General features: G+C 44.2%; 1 protein-coding gene across 3 annotated transcripts in view; it reads right to left on the minus strand.

The window, feature by feature from the left end:
* Positions 1–2,235: 2,235 nt before the first annotated feature.
* Positions 2,236–23,663, minus strand: part of LOC139748047 (PDF receptor-like) — a 168,421-nt gene continuing 146,993 nt past the window's right edge. For all 3 annotated transcript variants that reach the window (XM_071660620.1, XM_071660621.1, XM_071660618.1), the window contains 7 exons: positions 16,430–16,595; positions 14,457–14,613; positions 14,009–14,139; positions 11,462–11,547; positions 6,624–6,816; positions 5,581–5,727; positions 2,236–4,477 (listed from right to left, as the gene is read on the minus strand). In XM_071660620.1, coding sequence (XP_071516721.1) covers positions 4,325–4,477; positions 5,581–5,727; positions 6,624–6,816; positions 11,462–11,547; positions 14,009–14,139; positions 14,457–14,613; positions 16,430–16,595 — 1,033 coding nt within the window. In that variant the 3' untranslated portion in view covers positions 2,236–4,324. The remainder of the gene's footprint in view (positions 4,478–5,580; positions 5,728–6,623; positions 6,817–11,461; positions 11,548–14,008; positions 14,140–14,456; positions 14,614–16,429; positions 16,596–23,663) is intronic.

The following is a 23,663-nucleotide window of genomic DNA, read 5'->3' on the forward strand; positions in this document are numbered from 1 at the left end:
CCAAGAGGTCCTTGGAAGAGCCTCCAGTCCCCTCATCTCTCTAAGTCTTCGACGACCGACCCTTTAGAGAAAAAGTCGCTGTGGAGAGACCCCTCATTGCAGAGGAGTGACTGTGATGAGGGACATATTGGCTTTGCAATCTGATTTTCAAGCTTGCAATGGTGGCAGTTTCTTGGCTCTACAGCTTAGTACTTGTGGCTGCTGTACCGGTAAGGTGGGCTTCCCTTCTCTCAACTGTACCTGATTGAGTCACTAACACTAGTATCAGTCCATAGACTCCTTCACCCGTACATCTCAATCAGTCTTTTCCTCATCAATATCAGCATCTGCAATGTGCAGACAAATACACAAGGAGGGACCCCCAGGTATAGAGTTCCATCCTGAGGGTTTGGGGGAAGTCAGATGAATATAAGTGTACACAATTATCCCATCTCGTGTAGGATGTTCGAGTCAAAATGCTTCGAGGCATCGAAATTTTGAGTATACGGTCATAAAAAGAATGGTAATCCACTTGGTGTCACATCAGTATGATTAGCCAGTCATAAAAGATGGCCATGAGTGTAATGATATAGTCTCTTGTTATGAAGGCTGCCTGCTAGGAAAACGAAACAATCGCGTTCAGTGCTTCGAATCAAGATATGAATACAACAGTATGGATCAGTTCAATGATTCGAATCAAGATATAAAGACAAGAGTACGGATCAGTTCAATGATTCGAATCAAGATATGAAGAGAGGAGTGCTTATCAGTTCAATGATTCGAATCAAGACATGAAGACTGGAGTGCTGATCATTTCCATGATTCGAATCAATATATGAAGACAAGAGTACGGATTAGTTCAATGATTCGAATCAAGACATGAAGACAAGTGTGTAGATCAGGTGTGGGTCAAGCTTACATTCCGGCGAGTAATAATTACAAGGGTATTTTGGCTGGCCGTTGAGAGCACGACTCAGACGTGAATGAATGGGTTGACGATTAAACTGAAGAACTGCCTCAAATAAGAGCAGTAAGGCCAGAGGAAAGTATGGGGGGAGACTTGTGATCCTCGACAACAGTCAGGTGGTGCGACGCCACCGAACCAAGTCACATATATTCAACCAGGAGGATTTTGCGAGTGATCAAGATATTCCTATGAGTCCACGGGGAAAATGAAACACGAAAAGTTCCCAAGTGCACTTTCGTGTAATAATCACATGTATCACGTGTATCAACTGACTGTTATACTTCTCTCTTGTGTCTCCCCTGATGATGTGATTATTACACGAAAGTGCACTTGGGAACTTTTCGTGTTTCATTTTCCCCGTGGACTCATAGGAATATATATATATATATATATATATATATATATATATATATATATATATATATATATATATATATATATATATGTATATTTATGTTTGTGTGTGTGTGGTTAGGCCATTCTTTGTCTGCTTTCTGGCGCTACCTCGCTGACGCAGGAAACGGCGACTAAGTATAATGAAATACGTTAGTCATATCTTCAGATGTCAGTAAATCATTCCCCAGTAGCATCATCACCATGTATTGAGTCACATTATATCAATATGAATTGTAAAGTAATTCACCTCAGTGATTTAATGATGATTCAGCAATCATAGATGTTGTAGGGAGAACTTTGAGCGAGCTTCAAGGGTTCGTGGAATATCTTCAGAAAGATTGGGAAGGTCTAAATGTACAGTATACTACTCAATGTACCTCAAGCTGGCTCTACATTCAGAAAGCAATGGACGAACCACATTCGTTTGTTCTTAGTAAAAGCTCTAAGCGAGATCTGTGTCTTCACTTTTTGGTCATCCTGTATAGACATGGAGCACCGACATATCCATGTTACAGACTTATGGCAAAACAGAGCACAGTCGTTATCAGGTAATACATATGCGTTAAGACTGTCAATATTTACCAGAAATGTCGTACAGTCGCTCTACTCCACAAAGATATTATATACAACCCACATTAAGTAATGGCTATGTTACATAGACGTCACTGTCACAGGAGGAAAAGTTATAGATTTACGTCTTCACTGTGCAATAGACGTCACTGCATCTATCACTGTGTACGAGAGAAGAGACACACTGACACCAGTATGTATCGCCTGTGACACACAATAATTACCTGCCCTCGAAATCAATAGCCAAATCACTCACAGGGACAACAGCTCCCACTGGCGTCATTCAGTCGAGGGTGACAAATATCATTGCATTTTGTTATTGAATTAAGTAAATATTTCCTTTGTGGTTAAGATTGTGTTGGGCGGGAGACTGGCAAGTACTTCTCTGGTCATTTCGATATGTATATATTTCGTCAGTGTTGTTTGTATGGATAGGGGGGGATTCAGAAGTTTCTCTTCTTGATGTTTGACGGAAGTGTAAGCTTTCTATTTTTGGCTTGGTCATTCATGGAGTGGTTTGGACGGGAGGGGTTTACTGTAATGGTGATGCAGAGAACTGAGAGCAAAGTGTATTGAGACGTGATCGTAGACTGGGAAGTTCTTTGTTTCGCTGTGAAAACTTCGAGTGGTTGTGGTCATTAAGTTAGAGGTAATTATTCTGGATGCTCTTGTTGTTTTTTGCTGCTTAGTCTTATCATGTTTGCAGTTGACGGGAGATGGCTTGGCAGGCGAGGCGTAGATCAGGATGGGGCTACTGAATCATCTGTGTTGCTGTCTCATCATCTAGGACATTTTGTTCTTACAAGACACAGTTAGATCACTCAGACATGCAAGGATTCTTATGGTTGGTATACTGTATCTGTTAAGACTAACGCCTTCTGAGCTGTTAGGTTCTGATGGGGGTTATTTGATCTTGCGATGCTGCTGGTATAGAGTTTTTTGGTTTCCTACAGGATATATTATTTGCGAAGGTGTGAGAGGCTTTCCAAGATATATGGATCTTGTTCTGGTTGTAGTGTCTTGTAGGCTCTTATAGAAGTGTTGGAGTACTTAAGGTTTTAAGGTCCTTTGGGGTCGGTGATTACTTAGAAACATTGAGTTTTCAGAGTGCTGTAGGAAGCTTTAGTGTCCCTCGGGTTTTGGGATTACATAAAGTCTTGTTCAAGCGGATGGACTTGCAATATTTCATTGAAAATCTAATGAGTTTTTGTAAGACCGCAGCGTCTTGCTGGCCAGCCGGCCCTATTTCTTAGAATCTTTCCTGGACAGAGAACTCCTTTTGGCAGGACTAAGTACTGCTAGAACAACAAAGGCTTCTTAAGACAGCGGAACCAATGGGAAAAATAAGGAAACAAACCGAAACGGCTGGGCAGTGGAAAGTCTTAGAGGATCAAAGCTCCTAAAGGTGGCCTAAAGTAATGGGATTTCATAGTTGCTGGAAGAATGAGGGAATAAGCATCAATAAAGCTATTAGATTGTGTGAGGTAACTGTAGGAAAGAGAAGATGGGTTTGTGGAACACCTGAGAACAATTTACTGTCATCTGAAAAGTAGTGTTGGCATGTCTTATGACTGATCCAGGTTATATTAGAAGACCCAGAAAGGAAAAAGCAACACAAATAGTTACCTAGGGGGACAAAAACCTGTTTAGTCAAGCCGGGACTTAATATCTGGAGGCTTTAAGGTTTAAGAGGACTGGAAAGTCAGCTGAAAAACCAAGAATGCCAAACACCTGCTACACATGTACAGCAGGTGTATGATACCGAAACCGTCGTACGCAATGGAATCTCTTGGAGAAATAGGGTACAAGTCTTGCAGGTGACAAACGCCGATGTCGCCTCTGATTGCAATACGAGATCGCGGAGATTGAAACGTGACATAAGCCCTTCGAACAGACAGGGACGGCTTCTGGATGACGGAAGTACTGAGGTGGGTCGGTTTGACAGGCCAAAATGGCAACATTTTAGTCAAGGGCGCTGCAGACGTAGGAGGCACCTGGCTCTGAAGGACGGCGATAACCAAGGCCGCGCATAGACGGGTAGGAGGTTCTGGCAGCGCTAGACGACGAGCAGGACGCGCCGCCGTCGTAGTCTGTCGTATTGGTCGACCAGGTGTGGATGTCGGCGTCCATCGTCCCCGAGGACGCCCCACGGAGGCTACAAGGACTGCCACCGCCTGAGCTGAGGTCAGCAACGTCGGCGTTGTTCCTTTTGCCAGCTTTCCTGCCACTCCGTCTGCTCATTTTGAACCCCCGTCTTAGATTCTGTTTGGCCTTGTTAACTCCCGTCCACTTCGAACTCTCGAGGGTGTGGCTGGTGGCCCGGGTGGTTCTGAAGGTGAAACTTACGCGAGGTTCCGAGCCTTGAAGGGCGGCACAGCCTCGGGGGTCGTCTCGGAAGCAGGGTACCGGACGTCATAAACTGGTGACGGGCATGGAGACGTGGCAGGGCAAACCAGTGGAGTGGTGGAGCATGTGGGAGCCGTGCAGGCTGCCCAGGTGTGGGTTGTGTAGCGTCTGGAGGTGGCCATTGTGCAGAGGCTTGTCGCTGGACGACTTGCTACGAGCCTGACGGGAGGAGAATAGAAGACGGTTGGGCGAGAATGTTCCTTGTTAGTGTTGGTTAGGTAAATCAGCACACACACACACACACACACTCTTCATTGCCCTATCACCCATGACACAAACACACGCAAAATGTTACAGTCATTATCAACTTGTGAAAGCCAAACTACAGATGGCCAAACATGAGACTTGAAGCGTCCCCACACTCATCTGTGTTACCTGTTGTCTGTCTCTGTTGCCCTTAACTTTGCGACTGTCATGCACCCTGAACAAAAATATGCAGACACTAGGTAGAATCTATGTGCCATGATCGTTTATAGTTGTAGTTAGTGAATAATACAATTCTTAATTTCAAAATAATGACACTCCCAGTAGGTATCCACCAAATTCCATTGCGAAAACTAAGGTAGCCATTCACTTATTGATAACATAGAGATGTATAATGATGAGGGTCTATACCAATTTCTTCTCTGGAACACCACCAGTGCAAAGCTAAGTCACCTCATTGACTTGCATATGGAACGCCTGTGTTTTCCCTTGTGTGGCGAGGACGTGAGTGTCGTCACATCCAAGGCAAATTATTGCTTCCCAGAATTGCTTACACTGCTGATAGTCGTGCTGTAAACACTGAGCGAGCCTGCGGCAAGGGAATGAGACCTTTACACTCATTTTGCAGTCTGTAAACATTGGACCACTTGTACTGATCTTATGGTATTGCTCGGGAATCGCTAGACTTACCATGCGGTATGGTTCAGGGGACACCAGTACTGACCTCCTCAATATATATCACCTTATGGTCAGCTCGTAAACAGACTTTATGGTACTACTTGCGAAATAAACCTCATAATGACCCCACAGCTTACCTTAGGCACTATGATGCTGACCCTTGTTTTATAACCTGGGGAAACGCCATTTATTGACCTAGTAGCTATGGCCTCAGAAGATTGAGATGACAAAACCAGGCCCTCAAGTATGGTGTGGACCGAACTCACTGACCTTATGGTGTATCGTGGGTATATGGGACGTGGGTAATACTAAACCTGACCTTACAGTATAGTTACGAGTGATTAATGATTGTTCTTAGTAGTTATGTCATCAATACTGACCTTGTAGTGTAGTTTGGGAGGCCGAGGGCCGAAGCCCGTGCCATATAACCCGTCGGGATCTGGGAAAGCAGAGGTGGACTCTGAGCGCCTCTTCCGCGTACGAAGCGTGACCTTCAGCCTCCAGTAGTAGCAGAGCGTCCGCTTCACCTGCGGCAGGAGTCGAGAGTGGCATGAGCGAAGCTCAGATCAAAGTGCAGCAGAATCACAAAGGGAAACGAGTCATGAGGAAAGCGACAGCAAGAGGGAAGACGATCCATGAGGAAAGCCAAACTAGGAGGGACGAGTCATGAGAGGGAGATAAATTATGAGGGGTAACCCCGAGTCATGAGGGGAAACAGAATAGGGGAAACCAAGTCATGAGGGGAATTTAAATAATGAGAAAAGGTAAGTGATATTGGGAAGCTAATTAAGAATACAAACAGGTGAGGGAATTTCAGTAATGAGGCAAGTTTAGTATTGAATAATCAGTGGTTAGGCACGCTAATCTGTAAAGGCATCTCATAAATGAGGGAAAGCAATACATAGGGAAAGCTTAGTGATGAGGTGAGCTTGGTAGTGTAGAAAGCCGATCGATAAACTGGGAAAATGGAAAGCTGGAGACAGCATAAGTGGATAAGGCTACTTATGAGAGTATGAGGCGATCACTTAAAGGAAACGAAAGACATAATCGAGTCAGGCGTAATGTAGATTAAGTAAAAAGTGAAGAAAATGAATCGAAAATGCACGAGATTCACGGAACATGAACGAATGTACGAATGAGTGAAGCTTGTAACTCGAGTGAGTAACCGAGTGAGTGCGTGAGGTGCATAGCGATCCACTGTGGAAGAATTAAGGCAGCCTGTGTGGGTAAACTACTGCAGCAGTAGTAAGACACCTAGTGTGGGTAAACTACTGCAGCAGGAGTAAGACAGCCAGTGTGGGTAAACTACTGCAGCAGGAGTAAGACAGCCGGTGTGGGAAGATTAGCCACGTCGACTACAGCCACGTCAGGAGAAACCCTCGACTTCAATCCGAGCACAAGATGAGGAGGGGGGAATACTCACGTCACCATTGAAGAAGCAGTATATGCAGGCCACAACGAAGCCCTGGAAGGAGGTGAGGAGGTTCGTGCCGTAGGACCAGACGCCGAACTCGAAGGCCGACCGCTCCAGGGGCTTGGGGATCATTGTGATGGCGTTGGTGATGCCCAGCAGCGGCAGGAGGAAGAGGGCGTTGCGCACCGACCGACGGAGTGGCCTAGGGAGACGAGAGAGAGGAGGAGGGAGTGATGAGAGAGAGAGAGAGAGAGAGAGAGAGAGAGAGAGAGAGAGAGAGAGAGAGAGAATGTCAACACATCTTCGAATACCAACCACGAGCTATGACCGTAAACCAAGGCTTACGCGTTGTTCCCACCGCACGTTATTATGCAATTTGCTCCCTTGGCAGAGAAGCTCTGAAGGCGACTTTTCACTCCCTGTTTAAAGTCTTGCCGGCGGAGCTCGGGAGCGCCATATCAACTACCCTCAAAGGTATTCAAATCACCATCTCTCAGACCATCACGAGAATTCATATGCCACAACCAATTGCGTTTTACTGTGGATCGCTTCCGAAAACCTCTCCAACTCAATCGGTTCCAATTTGCTGATAACACAACACAGTAGTGTTTTGCTTCAATCCTTCATTGTATAAAAGAATCAAATTCCATGATGGGGGTTTGTCTCCGGCGTCGTGAAGGCCCTGATGACTATTTCATTCATTACCTGATTGGCAATAATGTTTTTTTCCCCCCTTTTTCTCTCGTATGTGAATTCCAGTTCCAGCCTTCAATTTGTGGTACGTTCCCCCCTTTCCTTATAGTCTCCCCTTTAGCCAGTTTCATGCCTCGTAGCCCCTTTACACAGGTTATAACTGTAATTGTTGTTGTGGAAGAGTTTATTCATCCATGAATTTTATTGATTTTTCTTCATTTATCCAAATTCAGATCCTCCGCTCCATTGGTATATCTAATTCAGGTGTATTTTTTATTTTCTTTTCCTCCTGTGTCCCCGATCGCATGAGAAGAGAGAGAGAGAGAGAGAGAGAGAGAGAGAGAGAGAGAGAGAGAGAGAGAGAGAGAGAGAGAGAGAGAGACCATCTACCTACCTACGATTATCCAGAACAAGGCCCCGCCGTGTGGACGGGCTGGCGCGTAGCTCTCACCACTCAATACACTTGGAAGACAATAGCCCTCTTCTCTCCAGCAGCTATCCACACATTACACACAGCTGTCAACCTTACCATCACCCAAGACCATTCTTAAATTATCAAGTTGTTTTTAAAATTATTTCTGTGCCTATCCCACGAAGTTTATTATTTCAATTGAAAACATTTAAGTTCCCATCTCTTCCGCTAGACTCTCATGTTTTTCTGTCTTATTTTTTCTGCATATTCAAAGAGATTCTTGCATATTTTGCTTCCTGCTTCACGCAGTTTTGCCTTCTGCTTGACACACTGGACTTGGAACTCTCCTTAACCTTTCATGATCTTTCCATTCTTTGGATTACGTGTCAAAAGCGTTTTTGAGAACTTTACAGTTTATTGGTTTCGGCTCCTCTCACTGGGAACCATTCAAGTATTTGGATTTGTGTCTGCTTTATATATTTGTTCCATATATATATATTCGCCATTTCCCGCGTTAGCGAGGTAGCGCCGAGAACAGAGGACTGAGCCTTAGAGGGACTGTCCTCACTTGGCCCCCCCTTTTCTGTTCCTTCTTTTGGAAAATAAAAGATGGGAGGGGAGGATTTCCAGTCCCCCCGCTCCCTCCCCTTTTAGTCACCTTCTGCGACACGCAGGGAATACGTGGGAAGTATTCTTTCTCCTCTGTCCCACCAACATCCAGGATTCGAACCCAGGACCTTTTGCGTGGTAGTTGGGAACATTTTCATCACCTTTCTTATTTTTAGAGGCGACAGGTTTTGTATCGCGAATAACTTTGCTCACCGGTGTGATTTCTTCTTCGATATGGTCTCGAATATTCCAGACTTTCATGCATAGTACTTGTTGCTCCCTGTTGCAAGATATGGTGTTCCAGGCATTTCCAGACTTAACATTCCAAACTCTTCTTCATCAAATTTCATTTGATATTCAAGCCATACATAGTCTCCTTGTCTAATCTCTCAGCTTATCTTAATCTAGCGCCGTAAGATAAAGCATTGCAATGTGCTCTTTCACCTCTTATCCATATTAGTATTTTCTAGAATGTTGTTACAGAAATTAATGCTTCTCTGTGAGGCATCCATGACAGATCATCTTTTGGGTCATATATATGTAACTTTTCTAACTAGCGAAGAATTCCTCGATCCATCTTCTAAACTCCTAAGTTCGTTTTCGTCCAATCAGTGAACAGAATCATGTAATTTTTCATGATACGTTCCTTCACGAAGTCTGGGAAAAGCAGGATCTACCGTCCCTTCTTGCTTTAGTGCTAATATTTGCCTAGTTAATGCACATGCAGTTGCGTCACCCACTTTTGACTGGGTAGAAATCAGCGGTGGCTTTCGTATAAGCCACTGTGTGTAACAGTGCCAAACCTGTGTTTCTTATGCACATCTATGCTACTATAATTATCCATGATGCCAAAATTATTGGCCCATATTGCTTCTGCATTAGCATGGATGCTAGTTCATCTGTCGGCAACACAGTCCATTTGACAGAGTCTCCACAAGGCAATCATCCAGACTCTGCCTCAGTAGTAACATCACTGGCTAACGAGGTCACTAGAATTCCATTCCATTCTGGCGACGAATCTTCTCAGAGTTCGTTTGTTGATAACGTTATGCCGTTTTTCTGTTGTTATTTCCATAATGGTATGATATATGGTATTGGTTTTCACCTCTGTGTGTGCATGGTGGCATACTATGTGTGTGTGAAGATTAAGTCTACTATGTTGTTTCCCCTTGTTGGTATACCATTTACTTGTGCCAAGATGAATCATTTTCATTGATGTTTATTAACTCACCTGTTCTTCATTCATATGATTATCATTTACTATTTTTTTACCAGTTTGTATTTAAATCTATACCATAATATGCCTCTCCTTCCACACTATAGATTGGGAATTGGAATCTCATGTCCACATCATTACTCGTTCAGCATCTTTCTTTTAAGGTTTTTCATCATTAAATATATCGAATTCCTTCAGAGTTTAATTTGCCTATCATTCACTATGTATTATGGGTTCTGATGCTGTCATATTCACCGATACAACTGTGCATTTCTTACAGGTAACCTTATCATCATCAGATTTCTTCTATGTTCCAATACTGCCTTTTTTTATTCCTGTTTTTGTTTTGTCAGCATTAAAAATCCCACAATGCTCTAAAGGTTAATTTACTTTTTTTCGTATTGCCTTTTTAAGCAATGCCTCTCATGTCTATAAGACTTTTAATAACCTATATAACCTTATAACCTTTTAATAACCTTATAACCTATACATTGGGTGATTTTCTTTTTTTTTTTTCGTTCTGTTTGTAAACAAGTTTAAACACTATGGTATCTCATCTTCACTGGTTCCTACTTTTATTCGTTTCCATCTCTGTATATTCATTTTGTTGCCATTACTCAAGTACCTTTGTGTGTGTGTGTGTGTGTGTGTGTGTGAGTACATTCGTGCTACATGCGATCCTAGCAATCTGTTTCATTATCATCTTCACTATCATCTTTTCCCTAAACGAACGCGTCTTGGTCTATCATCAATATCATCAAGTCTTGGCCAAGTTTGCTTTTGATTTCCACATGTAGTTTGGCCCAATACTCGCCTCTCTCTTACCTAATTTACTGCCTAACTACTACTAAATTGCTAATTGAGGGTAGTACACACATTCTAACCTCTGCAATATATGGTGAAACTCATGTTAATGCCTCTGGGCTTAATTACCTGACGTAGCATGAACTACATCAACCTCGTATTCCTCACTGTTGGCCCCGTGTTGTTAGCTAATAGTAAGAAGGATAAACCATTGTCAGTTGGAGCGGGGGAGCCGTATCTAACATGTGTCTGAGGACCAGGTGGGCGTTGGCTGATAGCGAGCAGTTAGCAAGGGCAACTTGGTCGTTCTGTGTCTGGTCGGGGTGTTGTGAGGGTGTGAGGAAGGAGGGAGGTGGGTCAGGTGAAGGCAGGGTTGGTGCGAGGGCGGGAAACTGCGCCAGAAGCCAAGATTAGTTCGACAGGTTGACAGGTCTCAGTCGGTATAGGGAAAGCTTGGTCATGGCACACAGGGAGAGGGGACGTAGGGTGATGGCAAGGAAGGCATGGGAGAGGCTGGGAAGGGAGGTGGGTCATGGCAACACTGATGTGAGGACCGATGGAAGACACAGGGTGACGGTTAAGGGAGGTGTTACGGTCGGTGGGAAGACGAGGAGTGACGGTAGTACAGGTGTATGGATGGTAGACAGAGTCGCAGGTACGGTTAGAAAGGCATAGGGGTAACGTTAGAACAGGTGTAGGGACACAGGGCGAGTGTAAGACAGCTTGAAGCCCGTTACACAGACGTAAGGTAACACAGCGACAGGTGTAAGCAGTCTCACAACACGTAAGGTTGTGAGACTGCAGTTATTAATGTATGGAGTAACTAGAACTCTTAAGACATTACGTTATCTAAAACCAGATCATTCAAATAACTACCAAAAAAAAGGAATAATAATTTCTCTAAATCATCCTACAGTTTCGGGAGCAACTCGATAGTCGTCCGGTTCCTGGCGAAGATCAGAACATAACTGACACAGACTAGACTCAATATGGCATAATCCACCAGTACGTCGGGGATCTGCTAAGCTGGCTGAACACCTCCCCACACACGGTCATTGCTCGCCTTCCTCCCTCCACACACACACACACTAGCTACCTCCCTGGACCACTCACCTGATCTGCTGGGCCTCGCTGGAGCTGGCCTCACGTAATTTGCTGATGAGTATTCGCATTATATTCAACAGGAAGAGAAGATTGGCCTGAAACGTCGAGAGAAATAGTTAATAGAAGGAATAATTAATGAGGCATTTATCATCCCATTACCAGAAGAGTCTGCTTAATCACATCATTTTTGATGTAAATCACTCCGGGCTAATTACCATATACACGGGGACATGGAAAGAAGGGTTAAGGAGCAAAAATAATTGACTACATTGACGAATGGAGAAGTATAAAGTCTCTACGAATGGAAGGGTCATAGAAAACGCCTCCTCCTAAGCCCCACTGTGCAGTGCAAGCTGCCATTAAAGCGTCTGGTGAATGACAGGCAACCACCTCGCGTTTATTGCCCCTAGACTGACACAGCTGGAGGGTCATAGGGTTGTTTACCAGAGGTCTTGCGTGGGAGAGGTCACAGGATATTGGCCTGTATGGTGCTAGCAAGATAATGGCTCTGTATGGTGCTAGCAAGATGGTGGCCCTGCAAGATGGTGGCCCTGTCTGGTGCTAGCAAGATGGTGGCCCTGCAAGATGGTGGCCCTGTCTGGTGCTAGCAAGATGGTGGCCCGTATAGTGGCCCTGTATGGTGCTAGCAAGATGGTGGCCCGTATAGTGGCCTTGTATGGTGCTAGCAAGATGGTGGCCCGTATGTTGGCCCTGTATGGTGCTAGCAAGATGGCATTATAAGCCATCGTATCACTTAACCCTACGTAAACTCACTCATATTTCTTGTGTATCTTTTCAGTTCAGGGCTCGAGGTGGGAGGGGAGGGGCCCCACAACACGCACGCCCCCACTGGTGACAGCCTTGGATAAAGATAAGATTGAAGATTATGAGATAAGAGCCTGAAGGGGATTATCTATCCGATCTTACGTGTTTACGTAGCTGAGGGTTGATAGTGGAAAGATTACAGGGAGGAGGGAAGGACGAAGGAGAACTCCACAGCTCAGGAGGAAAGCAGGGTGGACGGTCATGTTTACCACAGATTTCAACAGAGATTCGAAAACCGATGACAGACGACTTTTTAACTGAACAGGATCATACATCTGTTGGCACTCGTCTGTCCAACAACAGATTTCAACAGATATTAGAAAAAGAAACGTTCTGTTTGTAAACAATTTCGAAAATTGAAACTATGGGTTACATATACCCAACTATGTGCTTAATCTTATACTTGTATCTTATACTACTATCAAGATAAAGAGCATCACAGAATCTTATATATATGAATATACATCAAAGGACCCTTTATTACCGTTTGAGTAACAAGAACAACAACGGTATATGAAATACGCTTTGTTCTTTGAATGTACGATAATTTCTAAATATCTGCAAGGCTTTGCATCACAAGGTTATAAGGCAAAGTTAAGCGTTTGAGGAAGACCTCGTAACCTCCCTCTGTGTGGGTGTGGGATTATCCCTACATCGCCAGACTTGATGAACGACGGAGACTTATACGCTGACATATTGGGCTTACCGAGCAGAACCGCTCGTGTTGTCCACGATCCATACATGTAATATGTTGCCTCCCTTCCCCTACTCAGTTATCTTTACTTATGAAGATGGATCTACATTTTATTCTTTATTAACTAATAACGTTTTGGTACATGTTTATTGGTTTAGTGTCTATACGTGGGCAAAATATAGAAAGAGTGCTTGTAAACCCACTTACTGAACTTCTCAGATGGGAAGTTACACACACATCTGTTTATATACACATCTATGTATGATTAGATATGTACATATATGCATGTATCTATGTATATAAGTATGCTAGAGAGAGAAAGGCACACACACACACACACACACACACACACACACACACACACACACACACACTCCTCGTACGTTCGTTAGCTCTAGAAATAACTACCAGCAGGTGACTGACCCTGTCTACCAGCAGGTGACTGACCCTCTCTACCAGCAGGTGACTGACCCTCTCTGCCAGCAGGTGACTGACCCTGTCTACCAGCAGGTGACTGACCCTCTCTACCAGCAGGTGACTGACCCTCTCTACCAGCAGGTGACTGACCCACTCTACCAGCAGGTGACTGACCCACTCTACCAGCAGATGCAGCGTTCCTCACCCAGACAAAGGCAGATCCACCTCACCAAATCCCTACACAAGTCATGTCGTCAAACACAAACAGGTGGACGTGGTCGAATACAAACTCTGATTCACTCGACGAAGCTTTGAAGCTCCGAAGCAGCTTCTCTTGATCAAGCGAGGTAGTTCATATACCATAATAAGCACACCTGAGCAGATGTCACTCTATACATAGACAGGTGCTATCCTCATACCACGCATGGCTAGACAGATGCACAGACTCACAGACAAGCATTAACAGAAACGCCCGTAAGCACTAACAGACACTAAACCAGCCAGTTACCAACACAGACACTAAACCAGCCAGTTACCAACACATACGACCTGGCAGTTACCAACACACACGACCTGGCAGGTACCGACCCAGACGTAAGGCTTCCTTGCCTCGTACTCACGCCTATGACGGTGAAGCGCGGGCCCTCCAGGATCCAGTAGTAGGGGGTGAAGGAGTAACCCAGCCAGCAATCCACGTTCATCCACACGGCCATGACCACCGCCCACGACGCTGTCATGAACACCGGGATACCTGCAGAAGGCGCAGGAGGAGGCAAGTTGGAGGTACTGTCATCTCTTGTTAGCTAGATATACCACTTCAGCGAGTGAGAAAGAACTAGAATTAGCTTAATCTACAGCTACATGTAGCAGTTATCCCTCACGCTCATAAAACACACCTCCCTTGTGATGTTGGCCATATTGACTCTAGTGTTCGAGTTTCCCTTTACTGATAAGAGACAAAAATAATCCTGTCGCCCAAGATGGTTTTTAAGATTAGAGTTATCTCAAGCACAAGTGGAACCCCACAGTCGTGGAGGATCACTAGAGCCCCCAGCAGGAGGGTCGTACCCCAGCCGATGGCGTAGTAGGCGCTGTAGTTGGGCGGCCCCTGGAAGAAGGCGACACTAATGAGGTTGTTCAGGTACATCCCCTCGATGAACATCCACATGAACATGGCTGAACGTCCGTACTCCAGCAGGATGTAGAACGATTCGCACAGGATCGGCTGATGGGAGAGAAGATAATCGTGGGATGGAGTGGTAGGTGAGAGAGAGAGAGAGAGAGGAAGAAGGTGAGTGATGGAATGGGAGAACGAAGGATGGATAATGGAAGAGACAAAAAGGGGTGTAGTTCGGGGTCACTATAAACTTTAAAAAACACATCGGTTGATGATATGGTCAACGTATATCACCGAGGTATTGGACTTCTTTATTTCTTTTTCGGGTATCCGGATATCTCCCAGTCCCACAGCAGTCGGATAAGATGTATCTACTGTATTAAAGGTACAGATACGCTGCCACCAACTCGCTCATCACCCCACCTCCACCACACCCGCACCCCTGCCACACACACACACCCAGCCACCAGCCTCCCTCGCCTCCCTGTATTCAGATTCTAATTTTATGACCCAAGGAAGAAATTTACGGGGGGGGGTCCTCCTGCAGCATTAAAGCTGCGCTACATCCAGTAGCAGGGTAAATTTGATAGATTATTATGGGACGAGAGGTTACTCGATGAGCAAGTACCCTTTCATCCACTGTGTGATGCGACCTCGACAACTTTTCACCAAACTCTTGTGAATCTCCTGATTGACAGACCTGTCTCGTGGCGACCAGATCCGATAAAAGTCTGTCTCGTGAACTTCCCGCATGACAGATCTCTGTCTCGTGAACCAGCAGACTGACAGGTGTGTATCTGTCTCGTCATCTAAGAGACAGTTCTCTACTTCCCCATCACAACTTCCATTTTGAACATTGTGTTGACCCAGGGAACTCGACCCTCTCGCTATTGTGACGTACATGGCTATTGGACGATTCTTTTGATTACCATAAAACGACCATTAGCCGTGTTTTGTAACTATGCTTTGACCATATTCTAATGTCTGTTGAGGATGACTTTACGAGTTTATGTGAAAAAAGTGATGTCTTCTTGACAATGTTTCGAAGAATTGTTTCATGTGTAATTTGACTCGTAATTTTTCTCCGTCAACACCGCAATAAACTTTACGATGTGGCATTATTCATAATAAGAAAATCTGTTTAACAAAGTAGAATTTTTAGAGTATGAGAAATATCTGTGTGTGAGTGTGTGTGTGTAAGTGAGCATCATGTGAGAGTGTGACTGTGATGTCTGGTGCGTGGTTGAGGGCTGTGTGGGTGCGTGAAAGTTTCATGTGGGTGCGTTAACGCAGTGTGGTGCTGGCGCGTGGCTAGATATGACACGAGTGCGTTGCTGAATCATCTAAGAGTGCGTGTGACCAAGCGTGAGGCAAGTGTGTATTTAAGCATGATGAAAGTTTGTGACTAAACATGAGGTTAAGAGTGCGTGACTAAACATGAGGTGAAGAGGGCGTGACTAAACATGAAGAGTGCGTGACTAAACATGGGGTGAAGTGAGCGTGACTAAACATGAGGTTAAGAGTGCGTGGGTGACTAAACATAAGAGTGCGTGGGTGACTAAACACAAGAGTGCGTGGGTGACTAAACACAAGAGTGTGTGGGTGACTAAACACAAGAGTGTGTGGGTGACTAAACACAAGAGTGCGTGGGTGACTAAACATAAGAGTGCGTGGGTGACTAAACATAAGAGTGCGTGGGTGACTAAACACAAGAGTGCGTGGGTGACTAAACATAAGAGTGCGTGGGTGACTAAACACAAGAGTGTGTGGATGACTAAACATAAGAGTGCGTGCGTGACTGAACACAAGAGTGCGTGGGTGACTAAACACAAGAGTGTGTGGGTGACTAAACATAAGAGTGCGTGCTTGACTAAACACAAGAGTGTGTGGGTGACTAAACATAAGAGTGCGTGGGTAGACTCACCGTGCTGTCGATGCCCTGGCGATCGGCGGAGAGGCCGGAGCCGAGCCCCGTGGAGTCCCCCCTGACGATGGCCTGGTCTGCGTACAGGATCAGACGGACCAGCACCTGCAGGATCATGGCGGCGAACAGGTTCTTGTGGATGCGGGTCCTGTTGTTGCGGAGCTTCCTACAGGAGGCGGAAGGATAGCTTGGCCATTAGGCTAGAGATCCTTTGCCACATCTATGGACATCCTACGCACGTACTCGAGCCATATAGCCACTGATGCGCCTCTCAAGGAAGCGATAGACTCAGTCATGCGCTCTTAGAGGGGGGCCCCATCCACATGCTATATACTATGGCTCGAGTGAAGGTGTATATAGAAACTATAATTGTCTTTGGAGGCCATCCACAGGCTATATACTATGGTTCGAGTGAAGGTGTATATAGAAACTATAATCGTCTTTGGAGGCCATCCGCAGGCTATATACTATGGCTCGAGTGAAGGTGTATATAGAAACTATAATTGTCTTTGGAGGCCATCCACAGGCTATATACTATGGCTCGAGTGAAGGTGTATATAGAAACTACAATAGTCTTTAGAATCTATCCCTCGACAGGATGTTGGACGAACGCCGGATAGACGAGTGTCCACGAGTCGATAGACTAGCCCAAAAGGTGTGCTAGGGAGAGGTGGAGGAGTGTTCCGAAGGTGCACTAACGAGGGATACAATTGTCTTTGTGCAATTGAGTAGTTAATATCTATATTGTGCCGTATATTACTCTCTATATAACGGTAGACGGGTATATATATATAGCTAGAGCCAGTAGATATTCTTCTGACGTACATTAGCAGAATCTTTCTCCTCAGCAAGTTTCTACTGACAGGGTCATGACCTTAGATGACCACCAGGTCTTTAATGACGGGGTCATGACCTTAGATGACCACCAGGTCATTACTGATCGGGTCATGACCTTAGATGACCACCAGCAAGTTGAGAGAAAGACAAACTTATTGTTAATAACCAGTGGCTTTCCACGAAGTCATTAAATCACAGCGAGCTGTGGTGGCGTCTTTATCCTCCCTGTGTCGTACACTCTCAACTGCTCTTGTTATTCACATATTCCTACCGTGTGCTCACTGCTTTCCCCTCGCATCTTCACCCTACAGCCTGGGCCCTCAACCACCAACACCCATAGGCTCATCATCATACCACTCTTCGTACTTCGATCCCTCAATCCTCCTTCGCCCACACGATTCACACTGTCTCCCCTACACACTCGCTCCTACACCTTCAGGGCCCCGTCTTGGAACCCTCAGCTATACACATCTAACCAAAGACTCCATAAAATCAATCTATATCAACTAGAGACATTTTTATCCTTCATAAAATCCAAAACTTAAATCTTAAATACTTATCACCTGCTTATACAAGCATAGAAAAATTTTCACGTCTTATAATTTGCAAAATGATGATAGAATCATTTGGTATTTACAATCTTTTTGTAACTAGGAAATTAGATTCTATACACGGATCAAATTAACATCTAAACTCATATTCTAAAAAGCCATACAATGATATACAGTGAGAGTAATTCATTTACTTTTCACCACGACCTGGAGCTGAACAGTAGTGTTCAGATGAAACAATTTAAAATCCTTCTCACTCCATTATCACAAAGACACTTCTTCCTTACTTTCATATTCGTAAGCCCATCAAGTATATTTTCTCTATATACATCCTTCTATGTCGTAGGTGTTGTATCATATGGTTAACTGATAATATCTATACAATATCTATTAAGGGGAAAGTGTACATATTCATTGGAACTTTGCCTTAATTCTAGCTGCCATCAGAGACAATGATAAGTCTGGTGTCTAAGACAGTAAACACTGGGAAGGAGCCTATATCTATATACATTCTATCTATAAACATTTGGACAAATATAAAACCCAGTTAGGTACAACACTGGACAGTTAATTCTACTAAAACCGGTTCAAGTACAGAGCAGACTTCAAGGTTACAGAGTAATGAAAGCCGGGGTTATGTTATCAGCAAACATTTGGGACTAAATATTGCCGGATTAGGATCTGTTATCAAACACTGGGGACTAGCATACGTTGGGGACTAACTAAGGCCCGTTTGGATCTGTTATCAGCAAACGTTTGGGGCTCACTAAAGCCGGGTTGGGATACGTTCTCAGAGAACGATAGGAGCTTACTAAAGCCGGGCTAGGATCCGTTATCAGCCATCGTTGGGGGCTCACTAAAGCCGGGTTAGGATCCGTTATCAGCCATCGTTAGGGACTAACTAAATCCGGGTCATAATCTCTGCTTAGCCCCAACATAAGAATCTCACTACAGCCCCGGTCACATAACACGGCAGGTAACAAAGCAGGGATTTATTTGGAGGAGGATTTGAGGGAATGGGTGTCATCTGATCGAATCAAAATGAAAAGACAATCGAAAAATACCTCACAGGAGGAAGTCTGCCATAAAACTACAATACCACAAGACTGGTGTTTTCGGGGGGAGGAAAAAAAAAAAAAAAAAATAAAAGAAACACCTAACAGCAAACTATGAATGCTGAAAAAAGATAATTGAATGACCTTCAGGTCACAAAATAAACACAGTTAACATAGGCTACAGCCCAAATCAGGTACACACTACCTACAGAGTGGTATGTCCTGGCCATCCATACCAACCAAATACTAAATACATATACGGTCTACATAAGCATAGAGCATACGTTAGGGCACACCTAAGATACGGTCTGGCTACACACTCATTCAACATAGCTAATGGGAATCGAAGGGATAAGAACCAAGTTGCATTTAGGATATAGAAAAACGCACGTAGATAAAGCACTAACCCATTTACAGTTAAAGCACTTTATATAAAGAAATGAAAGGCATGAGGGTTAAGAAATATAGTAAAAGGGAGCACTAATGTCTTTGGCTTAAGAAATGGCACAATAGAACGTCGGGACAACATTAATACTAAATAGTTTCTAAGTATGACTACTACACTTAGACAGTCAGCATGCACTTAATAACCAACAGGCGAGATAAGAAATAACAGCTCTGGAGTCATAGATATCCTTAAATACAAGTGGCAACTGTGATGACGACGACTTCGTATCTTTACTTAAAACTCACGTTTTAAGTAACACTTACGGAATACGATTTCATGCATTGACATTGCCTTCAGCGATTGTAAGAGATATCTGGAAATAATTCTTTCGCAGACGAATTGTCATAAAGCATTTATCCACTAACGAACGTTGGCTTTTCTATACACTAGTTGCAATGTTCAGAATGATAACTGAATAATTACCTCATATGACACAGGATCATCGTAAAGTTGACATGCTAACCATCTTGGTAATCTAACAATATATGTACCTTCCATCAGGGGAGAAAAAAGTACCACTTAGCTACACTCCTTTTTTGATTCAGGGGTTGGGGGAGTGATGGTGGTTGTAAGATGTGTCATTCATCGTACTTCATCATTCACTGCATGACAATGTCTTCACATTGTCCATGGCTAATGGAGAGTACTGGGTGGACACCTGCGAATCATCTGTCGCATCTGGGAGCAAAAAGATGACCTTGTAACGCCACAGGTGTAATGCAAGTTAAAAGCCAACTACAGACTGATAGTAGACATTTCGCCTCTGCTCTTTCACACAGACACGATGATGTCCAGGAAGCTAAGTGCTTCTTGGGCATAATACTAGATCGTCTAACGAAGGAGCCAACCAAGGGAAAGAAGTAGAATCATCAGGTCTTACAAGACAGATCAACCATAGCTCAAGGAGAATCGAAGAACCAATCACAACCCAAAAATATCGATTTGGAATCCTTTACTGATGGATGCGTTTGTGGATGTTGGGTGTCATCAATAAACACCGAGCTGGCGTGTCTCTGGTGATCCAGCGCCAAATCCCTTGCAATTATTGACGAATCTGTGGAGAGGTGACACTCGGTTGGGTAAAATGCCATTGCGTGCGTCATATACACGTTACGCAGTCGAGGACCAGTTTGATAACCGGTGTTTTCCCCCCCTAACATGGATATCTTCACAGTTTTTGCGGACAAAATTTACCAGTTGAACAACACATGAATACCGTTCGTACATTTTACCATCACATGCACGCAGCATATTGGATTATTCTGTGTTAACCCACTTTTAAGCTGCATTCAAACATAGCCACGGTAAAATATATGTCAGGAATGTAACATAGCGAAGGTGATTTTTGCATGAATCGTCCATCAGTTCTCCTACAAGGCTTTGTTAAGCTGAGCATAAGTCTGTGTTGCGTACGGACTTCGTTACCTACAGTCTTTACGTAATGGCCCAATACAACGTAACAGCTTTAACGTAATGGCTGCATACAACGTTATTTCCTGGTCGTAGCTTAACGAAATTCATGAATCCGTTCCTTAGTTTGACAAGCCATCGACTTACGTGAACGAGAATTTCACTTTGCTTCCATTAGTTGCTTGCTATAAATATCATGTTCATACTCCTATCTTGAAAACTAACCAAGATGGATGATATTTACGGAGATGGGCGATTTGAACTGGCTGTAAACGATCGTTGGATACATCCATTGGCAACATGGCATCTATCTGTAATGGACGATCTATGGTACAGAGACTGTAACGTCATTTCGTAAAACTGACAGGCGGGCGTAAACGCGAACAAGAGATTGTCACTTACAGTGGTGCAATTTAGACAAAGATATATATATATATATATATATATATATATATATATATATATATATATATATATATATATATATATATATCATACTTTCGCCATATCCTGTGTTAGCGAGGTAGCGTTAAGAACAGAGGACTGAACCTTTGAGGGAATATCCTCACTTGGCCCCCTTCACTGTTCATTCTTCTGGAAAATCAAAAACGAGAGGGGAGGATTTCCAGCCCCCCGCTCCATTCCCTTCTAGTCACCTTACACGACATGCAGAATTTCCAAAATTACCAAGGAAAGTAAGAGGAGACATCTCCTCTCATGCGTAATGCAACGATACCACAGACCCTCAGCCATCACCAGGCCCCCCACAGACCAGTCTATGATTTCCCCTTGGCCGCTTAGCACGCCCTGGTTCAGCCTATCGACATCAGACAGCATTTCGTCTCCTGTTTACCACATCGCTCCAGTTCGCTCTCTTCCGTTCGCGTCTTACGATCTCCCGGGTGATCAGGCTTCGAGCACTGAGTATTTTTTCACTTTACCCTTCCATCATCAGATCTACAACGGACAAGATAAGGAAAGAATGAGAAGAGGTTCTCTGTCGTCTCTCCCCCTCAACCTCCGCCCCTCCCTCTGTCAACACCAGCTGGCGAGGGGAGAGAGAGAGAGAGAGAGAGAGAGAGAGAGAGAGAGAGAGAGAGAGAGAGAGAGACAGACAGACAGACAGACAGACAGACAGAGACAGAGACAGAGAGAGAGGAATTAGGTTTACCTGAATACTTTCAATTTGAGAGAGAGAGAGAGAGAGAGAGAGAGAGAGAGAGAGAGAGAGAGAGAGAGAGAGAGAGAGAGAGAGAGAGAGAGAGAGAGAGAGAGAGAGAGAGAGAGAGAGAGAGAGAGAGAGAGAGAGAGAGAGAGAGAGAGAGAGGAATTAGGTTTACCTGAATACTTTCAATTTGAGAGAGAGAGAGAGAGAGAGAGAGAGAGAGAGAGAGAGAGAGAGAGAGAGAGAGAGAGAGAGAGAGAGAGAGAGAGAGAGAATAAGTAAACTTTCTCAATACTTCCAATCTAAGTCGAACTTTCCACGTCTCTTTGGGAGAGCCAAGACGTCTTGTCCTTTTCTTAATCACATTAGGTCATCTAACCCTGGTTATTATTGTTCATTAATCTGTGATGATTAATGAGGGACTTGGAGTCATGACTCAAATCATCTAAACTGTTAAGGAAATATTGATCTCGAGTCATTACACAGATGTGCTCATGGACGAGTCAGTCAGTCAGTCAACAGTCATGGTGGTCAATAACCAGTACTGCAATATTGATGATTAATATCTTCGCTTATTGAGTTGCCACTCGATGCTCAGACGCAGTTTTAAAACAAATGATGCGTTCCTGGTTCGACCTATTGTATCGCATCCCCTGTTATCCAACACTGAACCCGTTCCTGGTTCGACCTATTGTATCGCATCCCCTTTTATCCAACACTGAACGCGTTCCTGGTTCGACCTATTGTATCGCATCCCCTGTTATCCAACACTGAACCCCATGATCAAGTTTTCTCTATGTGAGCTTAGCACAAACATCCATTATCTTCATTATTGATCTTATACATCAAGATAAAACCTTTAAGTATATAACTGCACCCGATTTTAGTACCTTGTTGCTTCTACACTTCACATCTCTGCTGTGTTCATCATTCCAATATCTATTCTTTCCACTGGAACCTTTTCTGATCTTTTTTATCAGGTCATTTCTTCTCTGTTTCTGTTTTAGAAGTATAGTTATCTGATCTCGCACTCTCGCTTCACTCAACCCTCTCTCTCTCTCTCTCTCTCTCTCTCTCTCTCTCTCTCTCTCTCTCTCTCTCTCTCTCTCTGACGAGACCACAGCGACTGACTGGTCACACAAGACACCACCACAGCTGCCACGAATCATTACGTCCGTCACGGGTCACTGCTTCACATAAAAACCCCGGACTGCTTAAAGTATAATTTCCCGATGCCTAAGCAGCCATTACTCTCTTCCTATTATAGATATCGTCCCCCAGTATTTGCAGACCCTAACTGCTCGTTCAGTATCTGATGAGACCTATAAAGGCTAACCCTCTTAAAAGGGCAATTATCTTGCTATCATTCAGTCTCGCTGTCGTGGTTACATGCATCCAGTGTTACTGACAGCGTCTTGCGCTCTCTCTCTCTCTCTCTCTCTCTCTCTCTCTCTCTCTCTCTCTCTCTCTCTCTCTCTCTCTCTCTCTCGAATCGGTGATGAATAGGACATCGTCTGTCTTCAAGAATGGCTTTCTAATTCCATTCCTTCCATGTACTTCGCAGCCCAACGTATCTTTCCGTCACCCACGTCCTTGAGGACCTTCAAACCACACACACACACACACACACACACACACACACACACACACACACACACACACAGGCCTCCGTGGTGTAGTGGTTAGCGTTACTAGCCGTTGACATGCATTGGCTGCCTGTGATCAAATCCGCCTAGATTCGAATCCTGGTCGCAGTAGCCGGTCCACA

This window comes from Panulirus ornatus, chromosome 72, assembly GCF_036320965.1.
Source record: "Panulirus ornatus isolate Po-2019 chromosome 72, ASM3632096v1, whole genome shotgun sequence".
Taxonomy (NCBI): Eukaryota; Metazoa; Arthropoda; class Malacostraca; order Decapoda; family Palinuridae; genus Panulirus; species Panulirus ornatus.